At 41.9% G+C, this 23,024-nt stretch overlaps 2 protein-coding genes across 5 annotated transcripts in view; one reads left to right on the top strand and one right to left on the bottom strand.

The window, feature by feature from the left end:
• Fstl5 (follistatin-like 5) overlaps positions 1-23,024 on the top strand; it is a 152,232-nt gene that overhangs the window by 28,842 nt on the left and 100,366 nt on the right. The gene's annotated exons all lie outside the window — the stretch shown is intronic.
• On the bottom strand, positions 44-22,930 carry LOC106640156 (acyl-CoA Delta(11) desaturase). Of its 2 annotated transcripts, none has more exons than XM_014354093.2 (7): positions 22,698-22,930; positions 10,012-10,246; positions 7,447-7,577; positions 2,513-2,557; positions 2,266-2,426; positions 1,240-1,422; positions 44-912 (listed from the first exon to the last, which is right to left on the bottom strand). In XM_014354093.2, exons 2-7 carry the CDS (start codon positions 10,238-10,240, stop codon positions 624-626), a joined length of 1,038 nt encoding a protein of 345 aa, XP_014209579.2. In that variant the 5' UTR covers positions 10,241-10,246; positions 22,698-22,930; the 3' UTR covers positions 44-623. The 2 variants fall into 2 exon arrangements, with proteins under 2 accessions (XP_014209579.2, XP_014209580.2); XM_014354094.3 differs by lacking the exon at positions 22,698-22,930 and adding an exon at positions 20,165-20,489.

Below are 23,024 nucleotides of genomic sequence, written 5' to 3'. Positions count from 1 at the left end.
AGTGAAAGGTCGTGAATGGGAAAAATCAAGCTTTGATGTCAACTTTTTCTTTTCTATACGGAAACGTATATTCTCTTATAAATATGCTCCAACATCGTACGTACAACTTATAGACTATTAATAAATTACATTGATGTACTTTGATTTTTTCGTCCAATACATTGTTTTTGGATATACCGATTTATCGTTAAATAATGTATACTCTCGGTGGTATACAGATTTCTAACAGTTTAAGTCAATGGTAAAAAGGTATTAGTATAATTTAATGCAAGTCGTATACAAAATAATTGTCGATGCGTAACTATGATTTGTGAAATTACAATGTAAGTATGCATTACAAAATCTATCGCCTCGCAGTATTTGGTAACTTTCTTAAAAAAAAACAAGCATAAAACAATTAACGAAGCATTTTTTTTTTTTTTTTTTTTGACTTTGGGCGTACTTAACTACGCGTCCAATGGAAACGCAAAATACTCCGTCAAGGAGTTACTTCAATTTAGTACGATTTAGAACCAGAAAAGAAAACCGCGACCCTCTCAACTACTATATACACTACAATGGAAAAAAAAAAGAAAACGAAGCCACTATCTCGCACCAAAGTAAAAAAAAAAATGGGTCCGCCGTCAATGAAGCTTCTGGTGCTGCTTGCTGTGGTAGTCGTTACCCCACTTGCTGGCAGTGCCGTCGCCCTTGCCGAGGCAGACTTTCTCGACGAGCTCCTTGCTCGGTGTCTTGAGATCGTAGGCCCAGCCGATTTTAGCCATCAGTTCGATAAACGCCGTGCTCGGGTTGAGCCCGTAGCTGCCGAGCTCGGCTGCCTTGTAGTCCCAGGGGAAGGAGTGATGGTAGTTGTGCCAGCCCTCGCCCAAGGCAAAGAACGACACTGTCGCATTCTCCGTCGATTTAAAACTCCTGTACAAGTAAACAAGTTTTTTTTTTTTTTTTTTTTTACTTATACACACACTGTTATTCCGGGGAAAGGGGATTGATATTTTTCTCTCTTTCGCGAGATGTGACATTACGTAACGTACGTACACACGTTCGTGGTACACTCGTAGCTGTCATTTCTCACATGAAGAGTTCTCCCTGACACTCGACTCAAAAATAAAAGAGACTCGTAATTCCAGCTACAAAACTACCTCGCGTCCCTGCACCCCCGGAACTTCAAATATTGAATAAGTGATGCGCGTGTCAAGCTAAAACTGGGTTACCCACGCGAATGTGCCACTGTACACTTACTTGTTGTAAGGTTTATTTCCCCACATGTGGGCGAAGCTGTTGACGAGAAAGGTTGCGTTGAGGAGCCAGACGTAGCGTATTATAACAGCGTGCGTGGCGATATACCAGCTCTCGTTCCAAAAGTAAACCGGGATAAGGGTCGGTACGACGAACGCCAGCGTGCACATTATCCACTCGTAGTACCTGCAATCAATCGATTGAAAATCGGCTCAGAAAGAGTAAGTGTGTATAGGAATGTGAATTAGTATCTATGTCCATCGGTGATTATTCGTGACCTCCATGTAATTAGATACAGCACGAACGGGTTTGATTTTTGTACTTTAAATAAAAAATTTACGTATTTTCGATATTCACAGCCATTGGTAGCATTACTCATAGGAAACAAACAGTATTTTTCGGCATACAAGTAGTGAAACCCAGTTATGGTCAGACATTGCAATTGTACGTTCAAGTTACAAAGAAATGTACAGCCAACAATACCCAGGATTATCACAGATAATGTACAAAAATTATTTTTCATCTTACAAGTAGTCAAACCCGTAAATAGTCAGACATAGCGATTGTAATTTAAATTTAAAATAAAACGTACATCTAACAAAATCTACTTATGTGTTACAATCATGGGTAGAAATATCAAAGAAAATGGAAAAAAATTATTTTCCTGCTTACAAGTAGTAAAACCCGTGAGTAGTCAGCCGTAGCGATTGTCATTTAAATTCAAAGGAAAACGTACATGCAACATAACACGTATCTTACAATCGTAAGTAGGACCATCACAGAAAATTACAAAAATTATTTTTTTGTTTGAAAGTAGTAAGACCCGTAAATAGTCAGCCACAGTGATTGCCATTTAAATTCAAAGGAAAATGTACATCCAATATGACTCATTTATCTGTAATAAACATAATTAGAAATATAACAAAAAATATACAAAAATTATTTCTGAGAATGCACGTAGTAAAACCCAAAAATAGTCAGACGTAGTTAGTGTAAGTTAAATTAAAATGAAAATTAATATCTACTCACTTGTCGAAGAAGCATATAACAGGATCAGCCTCGATGTCGCTCATGTCGATCTTTTTACCGTACTTTATGACAGCAGGATGACGCTTCATCATCAGCCAGCCGACGTGGGAGAAGAAGAAGCCGCGGTTGGCGTCGTGCGGATCGGCTGCGCTGTCTGTGAACTGTAGTATTTTTTGATTATATAAATGTAAGGCATGATCTTTTACGAGGTTTATTCTTACTTGCACAAAAAGAGAGCCATACACACCTTGTGGTGGGTCCTGTGGTCCCTGATCCACTTGTAGAAGTGCGTCTGCAAAACAACAAAGCTTTCGTCACCACTTGCTTGAAAGCTCTCCCTCTTTTCTTCACGCGCGCGTTACGGCTCTCTTTAGAAACTTCCCTCGGTACTATGCATCCCGGAACTTTGCTTATTTTGCTCGACTATTCGGTCATTACGGCGTTCCCGCGCGAACTTTGGAATTTCTCCTATTCCTTATATTACTTCTGAGAATGGCTTCCTGTATACCATTGCTCTCATCTTCTATTTTTGTTTTGTTTTTATTTTTGTTTTTTCCAACACACACGTTCCATTTTTGTTTCCCTTCTATTCTCTCATCACAACTTCTTCTTTTCATGAAATTATTCGTAACGAGAGAAAATCAATAAATGTTACTCCCATCAGTATTTTAGTAAAACATAGTGTACATGTACACAAAGGGAGAAAAGCCGTACCAACATTTATCCACAGCCAATCCGAGAGTATCCATCGTGTAGCATTTCGATCTCGCGGCAATTACGGGGCCATCGTAGGCGTATCTACGGCCGGTAGATAGCGTCCTAAATTTCAGGCGGGAGCACTCGAAGCCGTACACACACACATCCAACGTACAAACTCTTGAGGGTGGGGTATAGAGGGTGGGGGAGGGATATTTGTTTCCTATCCCGAAGAAGAAGGTGTAATCGCGCCGGATCTCGATTTACAGGATATGCGCCCCCTGATATACACGAGTGTATACGGCACTCGATCGGCCGGCGCTCCATTGCTATTTCCGATACCCGAAGCAGCAGAACGAAGCGATAACACTCGATTCTCGCCTTCTTTTTCTTCCCCTTTCATCCTCCCTCTCGCATCGCTTTCATACGACTCGTTCGAGCACTCGTGTGGTATTTTGCTCCTATTCTTGTGTATATCTATCCATCCATCCTATCTATCTATCAGCTGTTTTTTATACACATCGACGTGTCTCCCATAGCTTCGCTCTTCTTTTTCTTTATTTTCCCCAGTACTGCTGTCGTACACCCGAGGCCCTCGATCTTCCCTTCCCCACTGTTTTCTGATATTCTCAATTCCATTTATATATATATATCGACAACTCGAGGGAGCACGTGCGGTTCATATAATTTTTCTTTCTATCTATGTGTTTTTTTTATATAAGGTCGGTTATACAGAGGGTTTTAATTAGTCAAAGGAAAGCGAAGTAGGATAGATTAACTCTCGAAAAGTTACTCAAACTCGAGCAACAACTTTATTGAAAAAGTGTGATGTTAGTGACTTGGAAACGCTCTGATTGCAGATTAATTGGAAATGACAGTATGTATCCAAAAAGTACCAATGGCTGAATATTATTTTTTCTTGCTGAATACTCGAAATCATTTTTTCTCGTGGAAATGGGTGAACGTTGAATCGGTGAAAAATTAATAAACCCCACACTTGAGATAAATGTTTGCTTTGGTAATTTTAGCCAATAGATTGAGTATCAGAAATTCCGATGAAACTCTGATGAAAACGGGAGGAAGAAAAAGTAGTGGTTGAAAGAGGGTGGGGTACTCTTCCTTTCTCAGTATCACCGCATAAAATTAAACGGAATCGGAGTCAAATTCTCCAAGCCCAATTCAGCTGGAATTCTCGCCCAAGTGTATACGCGCGAGGAAGTGGAAGCAAAAATTACCAGACAGACCTTAGCGGGATCTAAATCGCACCGCATAATCGTAGAAGCAGCAAGGGGTGGGGGGGGGCTGTAAAAAAGGCGGTGGTGCACTCTCCGAGGTCCATTTGAATGTTACTTCTCTCTCTCTCTCTCACTCTTTGAAAGGCGGATATCTTTTTGCACCAGCGTTGCTGTTTACTGCCGGTGGTCTCGAAAAACAACCTACTTGCCGGCTCCTTCGAGTAAACGAGGCTATCAGCAGAAGTATCGAGCCCCGAGGAAAAAGAGTAAACAGAGAGAGCAAGCTCTCGGAGAACCGCAGGTGGAAGGGAGAACAACGGGAGATCGGCGTTGGCTTCGTTAAGATTCGACGGTCGTTAAGCTGCTGCTGTAGCGCGAAACTGACTTCCTCCCCCCCCCCCACCATCCCTTAAAATGCTCCATCTGTGCGATTTTTCTTGTTTCTCCGTTTTCGCGAGCGGTTTCCCACTTTTTTTTTTTCTTTTTTTTTATCCGAGGGGATTTCCTACGATCGCGCGAAGCTACTGCAATAGAGGACAATTGCTCGAGAGTGTAAATGTATACATTTGAGAGTGTATTTGGGACACCCGAGTGTTTCGCGGAGGTGCTTTTAAAAACAAGGGAATTGCATTTGCTTTGTCTCTTCTTCTTTTTTTATTTTAGTTTGGTGAACTAATTCTCAAAAGAGGCGTACAGGGACTTTTTTTTAAGAGCTGAGGACTGAAATTTAAGAGCTTTACAGTGGCTCGAGCGGTTCGACAGCTACGTTATGTGTATGTACACTGCGTTTGCCTTGCCGTTCTGAGCGAGTGCTGCTAGTGCGCTCAACGAAAAACGAACAATTGAAAGTTTGAGATGGTGGATTATTTCAATTAATGGGGCGTGGGTATGTGGGCTTTGTTTTCTTTTCTTTTTTTTTTATCGGGGGAAGTACCATAGCTATGAGGGTTCGTAGTTATAACTCTCAAGTGTACATAACAAACTCCTCGTTGGCATAATAAGTGTATTGTTTATTTACTGCTGCAGTCGATGCTGTTGAAAAATATATTACTGAGTAGAGGTGATTTGCGCATTTCAATTATTATTATTTAAATTACCATCACTGACAGTTTCTATTTATTTGAGATAAAAAAAATCAATTTGTAGTTAATATTTTTTCTCCAGAAGCTTTATTTTAAATATGTAGAACTTAACAGATTGCTTGACCGATTAAACCATGTTTGCTTTATACAAGTAGGCATTAAAAAAAAAAAAAAAAAAAAAATTACGTAATTAAACCACCTCTGATTAAAGGGTTGTGTGTACGTAGAAACAATTTTTTTCAATTTTAAAACAAAGTTGTATTACGTAAAAATGGCTCGCTATATCTCGGCTTTCGAGTTGTGATTAAAATTTCGAAATGGCTTGGATTACTCCTAACTTCGTCTAATGAAAAGTAACAAGATTACGAGTGCACACGAACAAACCAAGATTGAAACAAAGTGCACGTATACTGTAATATTCAAAAGCCCCATAATTAAATTTCCAACTAATCGTACTCCATAAATATTTAACGAAATTACTCGAAAACTCCTACGGAACGCACTTGTGGTTGTAAAATTTTATCGTACGTGGCAACGGTGATGTGAAAGAAAAATTATTTTACAAGTCATCGCGCAAAAACAAACTTTGTAAATCTCGTCTCAATAAGGAAAAAAAAAAAAAGTAAATAAAAAGAAAAATCGGCACAAGCAAAACCGCAGAACAAAGTAAAAACTCGCCACTGAGAGGCTCGCGATTTCGTCGGGCAGGCACTTACCGCAACAACATGATTCGCTCGAAAAATAAAGCCCACGAATATCTCGGCTCATTGTTGTAAAAAAGCATCCCCTTTCGAAAATATTGTCGCGAAATTAATTTTCCCAACAGTGGAGAGGAAATGCCGCATAGCTTATAATCCACCTTTGTTTTCTCCTCGCCGGTCCTTGAAAAGCTCACCGACGGTTGGAAAGAATTAAGCTCAAGGTTTTTTTTCACTGTCTCTCTTTTCTTGGAGATAAACAAACCAACGAGAGACCGGCAAACCTTCCTGGTTCAGTTACCAAGAACAAAAGCTCCTGCGTGAAAATTTAAAAACAAACAAGAGCACAATTTCAGGGGGATGGGCTTGCCTGGGAGATGGAAAAATTGTCTGCCCGTACGATGTGGGCCTAAGGGTGGGTAGCTCTCGAGTCTGGGTCGGAGGATATCTAGGGCGCGTCGTCGAGAAGTGGCTAGTTTTCGATTTAAGGCTTCCTACAGCTGTAGTGTATGTTATACAAACAGTATACTCGATGCCGGTGCTGCTGGTCTCGAATCGTAGTTTTTCTTCCCTCTGTTTTTTTTTTGTTTTGTTTTTTTTTTTTTTTTTTGTTTTTTCTATACGTTGTGGAGGGAGAGGAAGTAAAGAAGAAGAAGCTCTGTTCGATCGCGCTACTGCGAACGTGTATAGGCGTATTTCCGTACGTATAAGATGACGTGTTTCGCATCGACGGCAAATCGGAGAGAAACTCGAGTCGGTATGGGGCTTGGTGGTACCGAGATAGGTACGGGTGTACATGGATGTTTGCACAAAAGCGCTGAATTATCGATGACCTTTTTTTCGGTCTACCGTAGATCTATCGAATTTTGGGAAATGGTACGCAACCCTCTATGTTTCGTTGCAATCGATCATTTTGCTTCTGTACAGAAAAATTTTTTATCTTGAAACAAGTAAAGAGTAACAGGCTTTTTTGAGCCTTTTCGAGCTTTTTGATGTATTTTGCGGTAAACTCGAAGAATCTTTTCCATTTTCCTCTAATATCCGTATGACGCAAGTTGATTCTCACATTTTAGCAAACCATTACTCTAACTAACATCAATAAAAACTGAAAGCTCGGAAAAGCTCGAAAAACGTGGCATGTTATTCAGTTTATGTTCATAAATTCGTTGAGGGAAAAGCATTTAGAGAAAAAAAAAGAAGATTTTCTTCGATTGGATGGAATAATCCAAGCTGTAAATTTTTCGCTAAACTCCATCCCAACGGTATATAATATGCCGAACCCAACTCTCCATCGCGACCGCATCCCTACAGCTAACACCATCACCTTTGGCCGCATCGAGCTACGATACGGCTAAAGCTCTATAATATTAGATACACCCACGCTCTACTCCCAAGCCCCTAATGGATACGCATTAACGAGAGCGAGCAAACTTCCCGATGGAGGGCATAGGAGTAATTGGAGTTTCTTACCTGGCCGGCCATGCAGTACAAGACTGCCAGTAATATCCTCAGCGGCAACTTGGCGGAGTAACTTCGATGGGCCCACAGACGATGCAGTCCCGCCGTGATACCGACTCCTGCGGTTATACCCCAAGCCGAGCCTGTAATTCCAAAACATTATTACCCTTTCTCGCTTACATGCAAATTAACTCTCCTACTTTAATTTATCAATCTTCGTAGCGTTGATTAGTATTAATATTAACATCCGTGACATTTTGCCAATCGTATCTCTTGATTTTTTTCGTACAAAGGGCCTCCCGATACGTGGGAAAAGAAAAGATGCCGGCGGATAAGAATCTTTTTATAGCCACATAGAAGTACTTTCCGAGCGGAGAAATTTTTTATAGCCCCAAAGGGTGATAAACACACCCTTACACGGTACGAGCACAAAAATGCATCGTCAGCGAATTCCTTTCACCAGACCATGCACCGGCTTACAATGGGAGGTAAGGATCGGAGGGGAAGGGTGGCCTTTGTGTTGGCGATGCCTATCGGGATGACTCGAGTCGCGTACCTACTTCATTAAAGTTTGTCGATACCCGCTTCTTGGGATATCTTTGCCGCTGTGAGTGATTATTTACAGAACACCCTCATTGTTTGGTTAAATGGAGGAAGGACTTTCACAATCACAAGCCCGTTTTCATAAATAATTTTTGACGCGATAGAGAGGACTCGGTCGTCAAATATGAAAATCTGCTCCTACGTCTGGGGGCTTCAAAGAGACAAGACAGTCTTTTGAGAAAATCAAAAAGTCTGGAAAAGTATCTTCGAGATCTTCGAAATTGATTTAATTTTAATTCAAATTAAAGCGAGTGAGAGAAATAGAACACACGTGTATCCTTAACTTGCAGTGTCCCAGTAAATTTTCAAAAGCTTTTTCCTCAGCAGCGCATATATACGACCCAACAAGGACTGTTACCGGGGAGGGTCGCTCGAGTGCTCTCCTTCCCGCGCGATGTAAAAGTGCGAGACACGCGTTTAATATATAGGGCACCGGTACACGTGTAGGAGCCCCGGCAAAAGTTGCAGACGCGTTAAAGTTGACGAGCAATAAAAACCTGTATACCTGGTGGGTAGTAAATCGGTGCTCGGCAGGTGCGCGTTTACGTCTTTTCGCGCGTCGAGTGTACGGTTGGAAAACGAGATATATACGTGATCTCACGGGCCGTTCGTTTGGTTTGACAGGCCTATTTCGCGAGAATTTCCGAGCGCGTCGCCGGAGATTTACCGATCGACTTTAAACCGCACGAGATGCTCAATTTTTTTTTTTCCTTCCTTTTCCCCTTGGAAGAAAGTATACGGACGAGAAAAACTCCGTAAGGTGCATTAAAAATCGAAACTGAAGAATACAGGCGCCTGTACTCGCTGTACCAACCCCTGTGTCGATGAAGGGCAAAATACATCGTCGAAAATTTCTTTCGCACTTGCTTTTCATTTCGCAGCTCACGTATATATATATATATATATATATATATATATATATATACGGCTACAGGCAGCAATAGCGCGAAAATTCAATTTCCCCTCTCGCAGGTGAGATTGCGTACCCAACGTGGGCCGTGGAGGAAAAAAATGAAAAACTCTCGCAAAAAATAACTTCCCGTCAAATTGCCGACAATCAACTTGTGCTCTCTCGTTCTTTTTCTTCGTCACCCTATACACTGATGCAAAAATATAAATATAGAGCCGCAAAAGTGCGTATATTCTCCCGGAGCTCTGCGAAACTGAACTCTGGAAAAAAAGCCCTCCCCCCCTTCGCGGAAAATTTTGCATGAAAATAGCAGCCTCTTGTCTTTTTCCTTTTCCCCCCCTGTCACCTGATAAAATAACACACGCGCGCGAAAGAAAGAAAGAAGGGAACAATCGTCCGAGGACCCGCAAAGTCGTCGATATCGTACGTAGGTATGTACCTGCCAGAGCGAGTCCATGAAACGCGAGAGCTCGGCTTCCCCCCCTTATTCTCGTCCTCGGATGGATGGGTAGCGATCACGGTATGTACGGCATATAAATGCGTGTATGTACCTCTTCGAGGAATAGGAACGCAAAAGGCAATATCGATGGTGGAATACAAAATACGCGTGTCCGAGTAACCATCAGCCGCTCGGGTGGGTCATTGTGCAAACCGCCCGAAGACGTAATATTCTTTAGAAAAGATGCTCCGGTGCTCGGTCACGCTGGCGTTTCCTCGGAAAAATGAGGTACGCGCGATTGAATCGGTGGGCGTGGGATCGAGTGGACGATGGGCCCATCGACGGAGTGTGTCCTGCGATTACGTGCGCGAGTGAATTCAAAGAAAAATCATCTTGTCAAGTAGCTTTTATAATGAAAATAAAATTTTAAAAATGCCCATCATTCGATTGATACGCGATATAGGTTACACCTACTTTTTTAATGAAATACTGCGTTCACGTTGATGAGAGAGAGATCACGGAATGAGTTACTTTTCGCTATATCTGCATTATTTACGAAGATACAGCGATTTCAAGTGTTGTGAAAAGTCAAAAAAAAAAAAAAAAAAAAACACCCTGGACTTACTGAACACCCACGTCTGCCACTTGGCCAAGTTATAGTGGAAAATGAAGGCGTACAGGGCCAACACGTGTAGTACGGCGATACCGATGATGTTCAGCCATATGAGGGGCTGCTCGCCGTCCTCCTTACATGGCAGCTGCGTTGGCTCCTCGTCGGACTTTTCGATCTCTTCGATCTTCTCGATCTTGTCTTTTCGCGGCTCCTCGTACTGCGTCACCGTTGAGCTGTACATTGTGGCCTGGAACACGAATCATACAATCATATACATACCTATGCATCAGACGAGCCATCGTAAAAATTTACAGCCGAGTCCCCCTTGGCATTACTGTATTGCACGCGTCACCGCATCAAGCATTTGTAATTACCGTCAGTTATTATATACGCTAACGGCCGTGACGCGACGTACCCGTTCTCAGACGGTGTGCGGGAATTACATTCACTAGCACACATGTATATATAGGGTGTCTTTAAAAAATTTCTCTCTTGAGCAATTTCGAAAGAAGCCGGGGTGGCAATAACGCAAGGGGATGGATAAAAAAAAAAAAGCCCTCCGAAGCGAATTTTTCATTGGTTCGGTGGGTAGAGAAGCCCTTCGGTACTTAATTTCTGCGACCTAATTTTTATATCCTCCCCCCGGGGGTTCCATTGTACCCTCGGTTCTGTTGGAGTAACGAGGTGAAAATCGATTTAATTTTTTTTTTTTTTTTCCCCACACAGAAGCGAAACTTTGACACGGAGCAAAGGGGAAAAGGGGGCAGGTGACACAATGCAACTGTATTACATTAATTACGGTTCAATGAATTTTCAACGTCCAGCGCATCGGGGGTGCGACGTATTATTTATACGTACATCGAGCGACCGAGGGATGAAAAGTAGATTTCTCGGAAAAGGGGACTCGTCGCTCCATTCTGACGGGGGGGAAAACTTGTACCCTCGAGGTAGTGCGAAAAGCCGCTGCATTTGAAGTCCTACGAGGTATCGCACGGTCATCCGGAAAAAACTTGAGTTCCGGTCTTAGTGTTGGAAAAGAAAAAAAATTGAAGCAGCATCAACAAGCACCAATCAGCGCCCGATTCCGATCACCCGCGCTCTCTCGGTTCGCAATCATTCGCCAATTTGCTCCACTCGCGGACGCACGCGTGAAACAAAACACACTCGCTCCCTCGTTCTGCCGACGCACGTGTATACACACCCAACAGCACTGCAATCTCTGAGCCCAACTGGAGCGGAAAATTTCCCTCTTGGTGATAAATTTGCGAGTACACCTCGGTGCTCACCTGGTGCTCATCCTCGTCCACCGGAGACTCCCTTTTTTTCCATCCCCCGATAACGATGGGGGAGGGGGGAGATATATATTCCCAAGCTTACACATTATGTGCTCGTAGAGCGCAAAACAATCGTGTTCCAGCGATTTACGTCTCGTAGGTATACGTACATACATGAGAGTATATTCTCAAGGATCTCTACATACAATATATATATATATATATGCGTACGTGCGACCCCGTTTCCCTGATCGATGACGCAACCCCCCTCGATTACATCAGGAGGCTCGAGCTCCTCTATCCCACCCCTGATCCTCGAATGTGTATACGGCGAGTGTGCGATAGCCAGGGCCACCCTGAATTTATCTGGCTTTTATCTAAAGCGACGACAAGGAGGATCCCCCCTCTCTTGCTTCCGCTTTCCCATTCGGACTCGGCGCAGTTGACGATCGCTCGCTCCCCCCGGTGCGGATAAAAGGATTTTCAACCGGCGTTGATATTGAAAAGAATGAATAACCGGGCGAGCTTCCCTTACCACTCCATGGTGCGCGTTTCCTATACGGATTATTGACGTCAGTTTGGGGGGGGTGCAGGGGTGGTTGAGGACTTTTTTTTTTTTTTTTGTTTCCCACGTCGATGAACGACCATAGGGTGGACGTGGAGCTTTGAGATTTTGAGCTAAAATTTTTTTTTTTCTTGCTTTTCTTTTCATGAATACTCGTTTGTCTTTCAAAGCAAGTGATGAGGAATGAAAAATTAACGCTTCGATTGTTCATAACATTTTCCAACCATAATATTGTGTGTACCAAACTACGAATGTTCATATAGCTTGAGATATAATTTGCATGAGTATTTGAGTACACAAAACTTTATACGATATTTCTTTTGTTCTACCTGTATGAATTTCGTTGTAAAATTTCTTTTTTTATTTTAATCTTGCAGAAAAATTTTTTTAAATTATTCTTGATCCAACAATACCATACAGATTGGCCGTACGATTCATGCACAGCAACGGCGTTTTCAGTTATTGATATTAAAAATTAAGCTGTGACTTTGCAAACATCCAGAAACCTCATAATTTTTGCAAAACCAACAAACCGAGTAAAATGATTTCAAACGAAAACTCAATGGACGATCGATTAGTGAGATTGGCCCACAGTGCATGCGTGTGTGTACACAATCTCCACTGCAAAAGTGGGTCAAAGTGGGCAGAGCCGATGGGAGGGGCGAAGCGGTAAAGAAAAGGTTTACGATCGCTCGTGCAACCGGTATAGAGTAAAGTAGTTGCGCGTAGGTATCGATGATGAATTGCAAAATACAAGAAGAGCCCCCCTGCTTTCTTTTTGCTGCATGGAAAAAGCGGAGAGGTTTTTCGACGAGGGAACAAAAATAAATGATACACGTGCGGAGGGGGTGGAAAGCGTATATAAGCGGCTTTTACTGTGCGGCATGAATTCTGCTTAGGTGGGCAAAGAAATTTTATATCGGAAGTCGATACATGACACGGATGAAACGAGCTACGAATTTTTTTTTTTTTCTGCCTATCTTTTGCCTGTGTAACGATCTTCCTTTGCGTGTATGAATTTTTAATGATTTAATTCACGAGTACTCGATCGTCGATGGCTCATCGATATCTTTTCACTCGAGAGGAGGAAATTCGAGGACTTGAAATATACGTATGCATGGAACTGACTGTATCATGAAAATGTGTGTGGCTTTTAAAATTTTTTTTTTTTTTTTTTTTATCTTTATCAAAGACATTATTGAACAGTTTTTTTTACAAATGAGTGTGATGATTAGCAAGTGAGAAATTAATTGAATAAATTGAGTAATGAGAAAAACTGTGCTTTTGCATGGCAGGCACGACAGATACTACCGAAAGTAAAGAGTTAAAGTACATGGTACCTAAAAAGTGAGTAACTGTTTGAAAAATTTTTTTTGACAAGTTAAAACAATTTTCGTCATTTGAAGCAATAGGAAAACATTACAGAGAAAAATTTAACTGTAACAAAAGAAATTTGTTTTAATTTACAACTTTTGTACTTAGCATACTTTTGTTAAAGTATCACGATTTCTTTGCTATCACAGCCAAAGAACCGATTTCGTCAATATTAAAAAAAAAATTCCTTGAGTCCACACATTTATTTGACTTTTTCAATGAAGTGTGAGATAAAAAGTTGTATTATTAAGAAGGCTTTCCCTATAACACTATCGTGTGAACTGTCAATTTACAAAGAGCGAACAGACGGATCCCTGCAAATTTTTTTCTCTCTCATAAAGTCTGTGAGAATGTAAAAAATCACGCTCTAGTGTGAAAACAAAGATACGTATACTCAATATAAGATTAGCTAGATCAAAAATTTTATTCTTGATCTAGTCTGGAGTTCTAATTAACCATCCTCTTTACAAAGGCAACTTTAGATCACAGATTTTCGATTATTTTAGCGAAGCGATCCCTACTCGCAAAGAAAAATCTGAAAAGGCACTTTATTTTTTTTTTTTTTTTAAGCTTTTAAGGTTCAACAACTCGATAAGCTAAAAGTTTCAACAAAAAATTATCTCAAAAAAGTACAGAGGATGAATTTGATCAAAAAGCTCCTCGAATGGGGCAAAAATAGCGATCCCAGTACCTCCAAGAACAGCGATAAACAAAAAAAAAAAAAAAAAGAGTCCTCGCGAAACTCGTCCCGTAAACATAAATTACTCCAAAAAACAAACTCGCGCAACTACCGCGTACACGGTAAGAGAATACGCGTATCGAGTTGCCTTAACGCCGGTGGTATCGCTCGCACGGCGAAGCGATTAAAAGTTCCCCGGCACGTATATACATACCAACCCGCGCTAATGAAAGTGTCGGCGCGTGGCGCTTATAAATTTCAATTAAGCGCACCACCGCCACCCACCGCAACAGATACGAACGCGATGATAATCACCACGCGAGAGAGGAGACAGCATCCAGGAGCGTTTGAGAGATTACGCGCGCACACGTCCGCGGACGTTGAACCGATGCTGGATTGAATTTGTGGCGCGTGCGCGCAACCGTGCGTGGAGATTTAATAACTCGACCGTGGGGCTGTTTGGGACCATACCCTCCTTTTTTATGGTCCTCTTTGGTGGAACAAATTCGTCGTCTTCATCCCCCGGTTTTTGCGTAAAAAATAAATTATCTCAATCTTTTACACCCAAATGAAGGTTTTATCGTTATTACTTGATAACTCGTCGCTGTTTTTTTTTTTCATCTTACAAATTATAATGTACCTAATTCACCAAAGTGACAAGATGATGGTAACTGAAGTAACCACTCGACTGTTGTTAATCTTTTTTTTTTTTTTTTTTTTTTTTTTTTTTTTTTTTTTTTTTACGGTAGTAAACTAATTTTGAGACACTGCGAGCCTGTATACAATTATACTCGCCGAGAGTCTTCGAATGATTAATGTGCTGAAAAAATCCTCAACTGCCCCAATTAATTTGTGCCCTCCTTGTCCTTAATTTATTTTTTCTTCCACGCCATATCACAGCAAAATGAAATCACGTTATTTATCCAGTCGGCTGTAATAAACAAAAGCCGTGGAGCAGAAGTGGAGAGGCGCAACTGGATAATTGTTATCGCGAAATGCGCGTAACGAGGAGCACACGCGAAACAACAACAACGAGTAATTTGGTAAATTTAGTGCACACCCATGGCGTCGTCGTCGACGTTGGAAGTTAAGGAGGGGGGGTGGAGAGGTTTAATTTAAGCGCCGTGGCGTGACACTAATTATAAAGAAAGTGCGAGGTGTCTGACGTGACACGCGCGCGTGTCATCGGCACCGGGAAAAATAATACTTGGAGTTGAAATACTATATAATAAGTGTTTATATCAATGAGTTTGCGCATTTTTTTATGTATACCTACATTCTTTTCTTTTATACATTTTGATAACATGTTGGTAATCTATCATTGACCATATTTTTGTTTTCTGTTTCAGGTAAGTCTGACACTCTCGCCTGTATTGTCTAACAAAAAAAAAGCGAAGCCCAAATCTACCTGATACATGTGAGTAGATCAAAGTAAAACAAGATGTATTTGCGCGTGAGACCCAAAAAACTCTTTTCTTTTGCTTTTACGTTCGATAAATTTTAGTTTGGGGCAGCGCTTGGTGAGCGGGCATTGCTCAACTTTTAAGCGAATTTCACTCACGAGTTGTAAATTTTTTTTTTTCCTTCCAAACTTTTACGACCAATCCTTCTTACGAGGATACCGTGAAATTACGTATGTTGCGCACATATTGTGTGTGTATACACCTTTTACGCGACAAAACATACGTAAATGCGTTTCTCTCCAGTGTATGCTGTATCTTACGTACATACATGTATGTATACATTCACGAATGCCTTTCTTATTTCGCGTTGCTCGGCTCGCCAGGAGAAAGTATTGCAATTTTGATTTACGGCAGTTCCACCAACTGCGAGATTAGTTTCTCGCGCTAAAGTGCATCGCGGCGCTTCTCCCCACCCCTTCCCCTAGTTTCATTATGATAATGGCTCTTGGAATATTAACGCAGTGTTATTTCAACTGCAGAAACAATATTAGGTGATTGAGATCTTTGCTCGACTTGCACTTGAATGTTTTTTAGTTTTTTTCTTGCTTTTTAAAATAATTTTGAGACGTCATACAGCAAAATTAATTATCAAACGATGTCTAGCGCTATATTTGAAAGTTTTTCCATTACGAAAATTGTAATAAAAAAATACGACCCTCCATACGTCAACATGTACATTTGACGTTTTCTATGTCACAAAACTATTATTCTTAATAGCGATTAAAGAACATGTTTGCGGTTTAAAAGAGTTGCGTACCACCGACGTAACAATTTTTTATTTAAATGAGTATCGTCCACACAAGCTCTACTGTCTTATAATCAACACCATTAGGGTCATCAGGGCGCGCTTCGAACCGAATAAAGCTCGCTTTGTGAAAACAACCCTGCACCCAATTATGGTATCGTGCACTCGGCAGAAGCAAGCATCGAAAATTCAAGCCAAAAAATCCAATGCTCTTCCCTCATGAATATTAAATTCCAAACACGCAAAAGTGTCAACGCTCGTACAAAATGAGTAACACTTCCTTTGTCGCGCTCGCACGAGAGAGTACAAACAACATTACGTCCGAGGATTTCGCAAGAATCGGCTTTTTTTTGCCGAGAGTTTTTAGCGCGACTCTTTTGTTTGATGTCCCGACGATATACGCGTGAAACACCGATGCAAATGCTTGAAATCCAACATACGCCCAACCGTAGCCAAGAGCCAAACGGACGATCCTTAGAATGCAAGCCGGAAAAATTCTCGCGTCTTGCGACTTTACAGCCCGTACATATACACCATTCACCGCCGACGATTTGCGGTTTTATTTCTCCATTAACGTCGGGAGGGGGGGGAGGGGTCGAGGTGATTGATAACCAAAGTTGATGGCTTCCGGCAGCGAGAGACGACGATGTACCTACAACCCAGAAACACATCCTGGAAAGTTGTGCCTACGTGTATCGGATAGCGACTCTCGTTATAGCGCGTAAAAAGTCTTCGACCTCTGCGTTTCTCCCTCGCTCCTCGTGCAGCGCAAAATTAGAGTACCTACGAGGATGTAGTTTCGGCGATTAAAACTCAGTCGGGCGTTACCGGCTCGCGGAAACACACAACTGACCGCGCCTTTGTGTGCATCGTCCGCTTGTTTCCATCCACTACTCGAAGTGATTCCGGCCAACTCGGGCGTGCAATTTACTTTCACACGCGCCTGGAGTGGAAAAAAAATATATAATCCTTTCGGAGAGAAAACAACCGTGTATATACGCGTTATCCCTTCCATCCTCGGCGACGAGGCACCACGGGTATGATAATACGTGGGTATAAACATCCGAGTATGGGCTACAGCGAGACCCACTTGATAAGAGGTTCTCTCTCGGCGTCTTGTGCGAGTACAATACGAGCTTGAAGCTCCTCGGGCTTCCTCGTGATGGATCATAAACTGCGGGAGGGGGGCTGAAGACGCCTCATCGCTCGTTCGCGGAATCGAGGTCGGATAAGTGGAGCTTGGAGGCTTGACGGGCTGCTTTTGTCGGGTACAACGTGTACCGTTGGTGTTACGTTGTGGGACAATCAATCTCTAGATCACCGTCTCTTTCTCTCTCTCTATGCGTGTTCGTTGTCGTAGCATTGAAACCTTTCATTTAGATCAGTGATCATGAGAATTTTCACCTTGTGATTTACGTCTTATAGTATCGGGAAACGGTAAGGATATGCGCCGGGTGGAATCAAAAGGCTCCATTTTTCATTGCCATCGCGGGACTGTAACGTAGGTACAGCAGGTACTTTTCTTGCATCAGCATTTGATGTACCCCCCGTCACGGAAAAATTGAGTTTCATGATTGCTTGTGCGAAAAATCTGTATGAACGCGCGCTTGGCTGGACTCTAATTTGCATCACTTCCGCGCGTTTGATGGAAGCATCTCTCGCTGTGGGATCTGTAGGGTGAAATCAAAACTTTGGGTATACACCGCCTGACTGCACCATGAAGCTACGAGCCCCTACTATAGCGACGCGTACAAAGGTATTATTTTTCGGTAACCCATACGCTACGTGCGCCTGATATTCCATACGCGGAAGGGCTACTGTGCGGTAATCAGCGCTCTTTTACAGGTCCGTGCTGGTAGTGACTAAATTTTGCATTTAGAGGAGGTGTTCTCGTATGATATTTCGCCCGAGTACATTATATAGGTGTACTCGCTCTATAGGGGAGTCCAATTAGTAGTATTATACAGGGGCAGGAGAATGACCGACTGATTATGCGCTTATGCATATATACTTACGGTTCTCTGTACTATTTTTCGTAATTTACGGTGCCTAATATTTTTTACCGTTGCGTACAATAAACTACTTGACTCTGTCTCGTCAATAATTTGCACGATTTTAGTAATTTAAAAATTAAAAGTAATACAAAAAGAAAATAAAATCAAAACCAGTTTGGATGAAAAGTTGCATTCAAATGAGACGTACCTGCGTACGGCAATTATTTACAAAATGCTAGTGTAAAACGTCAGTATTCATCCTTACAGTTGGTCATATGAGTATAATAAATCGTCCTCATGGTATGATGTGGTATTTTTTTGTAATTCCATGACAAACAAGTCATTAGTTGGGGTCGTTCAATAACATGGGTTACTTTTGTGGATCAGTTGTATCTAATAAATCGGCATAAGCTTCGCATGCAACCAAGTCGAACTTTACACACCTGCACTCCGTCCCCGAGGAGACGAATGAAAAATACAAGGGAAGTTTAAATCGTATGAGCCTCCTCTTTTCCTCCCTTGGGCTCCAAAAATAAAACAAAAAAAAAGTCCTGCCCAGCGTTCTTTAATTCCCTAAATGAAAGCCAGCGGCAAAAAGTTTCCCCGCGGACAAACATGACCCAGAAGCCAAGTTTCTTAACCAAATTAAAAAGAGCCCGGCAGCGCTTCCACCCGGCCCCGCCTAATACAGCACGCGAAATTGAAACTCAATCTCCCCCCGGCAGCGCAGACCCAGGGGTCAGCAATCGCGTCCCGGCAGACGGCGAAATTCAAATATCAAGCCGTTTTTTTTTTTCGCGACCTCATTTTTCCGTGGCGCACACGTCGACACGCTGGCAATTAGATCGACGCTGCAATTATTATACGCCCATTGTCCTCCGTTGCCAGCTGCCAGGGCATCCACCGCGTGCTAATTTATCTCTTTCTGTGTGTTGTTGTTTTTTTTTTTTGTTTTTTTTTCTCCCTCGGCATTCCGGTGCACAGTGACCATAAAGGCAGCCCTTCCCACCCGCCGTCTCGAGAGAAGCACACACACACGCGAGACTGACTTTTTTATGCGGGTCAGCTCCAGCAGCATCAGCAACGAGATGCGCTCGTTTTTGGGCGTCCTCCTCCTTCGGCTCTCGGCCTCCTTTCTCTCGCCGTGCTCGACTCGTTTATAATAGCGCGAGATAACGGGGCACACGGGATGTCTCTTTTTTTTTTTCATTCAGGTGCGAGCTCGTTTTCTGCCAAATATCTGGGATCGATGATTTAAAAATTTCACGCATTTCCTCGGAAAAAAACAACGAAATTGAAATATTTGCTTAGCAACTCCTGCAAGCCCTCAAGTGTTATCTGCTCGTTTGTTGTCGCGTAAGTACACGTAACATAATATAAATATACAAAAGTACGGAAACGTCGTGTAGGGGTATGCGGGTCACGGGCGCGAATACTTTTCCGGTTTTACGGTTCGCCGCCCGCGAGGGTGAGTTTTTGTTTGCTCTTTTCTCGCTAACGAGATATTTGCCCGGAGATCCTTTTGTGCCCAGGATGATGCTGGTTTTTAAATTTCACTATACGAAGGTCATCCGTAAATTTGACGAGTGTATGCCACGTGCTGACACGCGTTACGTGAAAAAAAGGTGTAGCGATTTAGAAAGGGAGGATCGATGTTGTCACGCGTTTGAATTACAAACGGGGTGAAAGAGAGTCCTAGTGCTGAAAGGGTGGGAAAAAAGGAGACGCTCGTCCGGATGGTGAGCGGGACTTTTTTTGTTTTATTAATTGCGTTCACGGACACTGCACTCGGAGCCATTTGACCGGCTAAATTTTTAAATTGGCTCCGATGGCATGGTTGGTAAAGTGTACCCCGGCTTGAATATTCATTACAACGTTTTTGGAAAAGCTAATCGATACAGCGGGACGGAAAATTTTTTATGGATGCTATGAGTGCCTTTGAATATTTAAGGAGCGATTCGGGATGCCACTGTACTTTTTTTGGTTTAGTCAGACGTAGTTTCAATGACTTTTGAAAAAAAAAAAATAATATAAAGATTAAAGTGCGAGACAAAACTCAATGTATACTCACGGACACTCTGGAAAAACCACTTCCGGAAAGAGCCGCTTACCAATCACGCCTTCAGCTATTACCGCACGAAAAACCACTAGTGAAATAAGAAAAAAATGTTTAAAAAAATCTGTCAACCAACAAAACGGGAAAAAAAAGAGCCACCGTCTTTGACGCTGAGTCCTCGAGCAGCTCGCGAATTCGAATGGTACGTGCTTACCGGCGCGCCGCCGATATTATATCCCGCGTGTACGGCCGCAACCACTATACGCAAACCGCAAGAGCCAAGAGAGGCAAAGGAGGTAAGGAGTATTATATATCTATACATGGGAGCACCACCTCCTTGACCGTGACACTGGCTCTCTGCTCTGATGCTGCCGGTGAAAAATTTATACAGTTAATGGCTTCCCTGCGTGTGCGTCGTTACAATACGCCCCTACGCTGTCCTTTATCCCCACCGCTCGCGTGGACCCACCGTCAAGGTCAATACACGGTACACTCGAAAATTCGGGCAAGAGAAAGTCGGACGACAATTTTTTTCCTTTTTTTTCCTCCTCGTTCGGTCCTTTGCCGTGTACGCTCTTCCGATGAACCTGATTATATGTATACGCATCGATTCCAATAATGCGAGACGTCACCTGCGGCCGATCCATCTGTCTTATTTAACTTCCTTGGTAAGAGGCTATTTCTTTTTTTTTTTTTTCGTCGGCACACTTAATCAGAGAAAATAACGAGGATGGCCCGATAATTTAAGATTCATACGTTTGCAACGTTACCCATTGATGGCTCGCGCTTTGTGGTGGTGTGGAGAAGAGAAAGCTTGGGTTTTCGTCCTATTGTTTTTAAAACGGTGTAATATTTTTCAACTCTAGCGCTTTGGTCCATTATAATCGAGAGAAGATTAATACTTTTAATTGTCGCGTGGATATTAGCTCCAGACTCTGTTGACGTTTCCAAGAAAGAAAAAAGAAAAAAAAAGAGGAAGAAAAACTTATTTTACTCAGTCAAGTCGCTCGTGACGCGAGCAAACGAGCGCTCAATCGAGAGGAGTAGCGCGTTTTTACTTTCGATTTGAAATTTTAATTAATCAACTGGTACTTGCGCGAGCGACCACAAAAAAGAAAATCAAGTTTGAGCAAATGCTTCGCTTTGCACGTGGACATCTCAAAGCCAATGTGCAAAACGCGTGTATGCAAATTGCGAGTATGATCAGGAGGAGAAGTCGACCGCAAACACTCGCCTCATCTGCTCTCGAGCCGGCAGTGCGCGCGGCGTATAATTTGCCTGAGCCGCGTGAAAAATCGAGAGTAAAATAATGGTCTAATGCACGGCAGTAGGAACGCTTTCACTCGGTGTTTTTCTTCCGTCTTTATGCGTTTTGGCCGCCGGAGCGGAAGCGTAAACATTTCGAAGCTGCAATTATTATTATCCCAACCAAGCCGCTCGACTTTTCATTTCGAGCCTTACCTATATGTGTATACGCCGCGTTTGGCTTTACTACCGCATGCACGGCTGCTATCATTATGAGTTAATAGACCAAAAAGGATTTTTTTTTCCCTCCGTTACGAGATTGTAAAAATAGTCGGTTTCTTCGACGATAACATCGCTTTTGTTTTCGCGCGAGTCGAGCGCAAAAATAATGCGGTAGTTGTGTGCTCCGACGTTGCATTCCCTACGTACACGCTCGAGGTATGAGCGCGAATTTTTTTTTACGACTGGATGGATTATTCCTGGAGAAAGATTTATTGATAAAATGCGGTGCATATTTTATAATTGCTCCATAATTATTATCGGTTCAACGGTAGACGAGAAAATTGTATAAATGATGGACGAGGGATTAAAATAAGCGGAAGATAATCTGGAAAAAGTGATATCGATAAAATTTAAGTGTAAATTATGTATAGCTGTTTTAAAAAATAGCGCATGAACGGGGATATGATTTTTACGATTAATTCAATTAGAAAAAAGGCGGCTGACTATCTTTTTCACACTTTCATCGATAATTATGAATTTCAAATATTTAAATGTACTTTATTTTGTTAAATTTTTTTTTTTTAATTCAGGACTTTTTTTCATTGATTTCAAAACTAAAAGTTTTTAATCGTTAAAGTGGATGAGAAACAAACTTTAAAAAACAATTTTGATTCACGCAAATAGCGAAAACATAAATTTTAGAAAATTGAAAAATTTGAACAAAAATTATTAATATAGAGTTTCAAACCCAAAATTAATAATATTTATATCGTGTTTGTAATATTTTCCTGAAATTAAAAGTCGACGAATTTTAATGTTTATGTTACTTGCCGTAGAAAAAAAGTTTATGATTTCTCTGTTAAAAAAAAAAAAAAAAAAAAACAGCACTTCAGATTGGCATAGTTCCAAATGGAAAGTGAAACTGTTCGAAATACCCGAATCGATTTTTCTTGACATTAAATTATACTTGCGAAGGTATTACTTTTTGATAGGATGAATAAAAAAGAAAACCCACACCAAAAACCAATAACCAAGTACATCACACATAGAGTGCAAAATACGTGAAGAAAAAATATTATACCTGAAACAGAAGCACACAAAAGCGGCAAAACTCCCGTAACGGTAACAACAAAAACCGCCGGCACCACCGGATCTATCACTCCGAGCGCACTACAACCACCACCAGCAGCACCAACAGCCGTAAGTGTCCCGAGAAGAGAAAAAAGAAGACGCGTATAGCCTCTCGTCGCTCGCTCGCTCGAAAAATCACCAAGCCGGCATCGACGACGACGCGATCGGATTTTCCCTCCTGCCTCCCGTTGCCGATACATATATAGACCCTCCCCGGCGTTCGAGGAGCCTCCCCTTCTCTCGAAAGCGTTACAGAAAACCCACGTTACAGCCAAAA

This window comes from Copidosoma floridanum, unplaced genomic scaffold (assembly GCF_036245765.1).
Source record: "Copidosoma floridanum isolate Cflo_tuat_1 unplaced genomic scaffold, Cflo_Japanese_pri ptg000030l, whole genome shotgun sequence".
In the NCBI taxonomy this organism is placed as follows: Eukaryota; Metazoa; Arthropoda; class Insecta; order Hymenoptera; family Encyrtidae; genus Copidosoma; species Copidosoma floridanum.
Note: the sequence above shows the minus strand (reverse complement) of the source record. Positions and strands in the feature narration are given on the sequence as shown.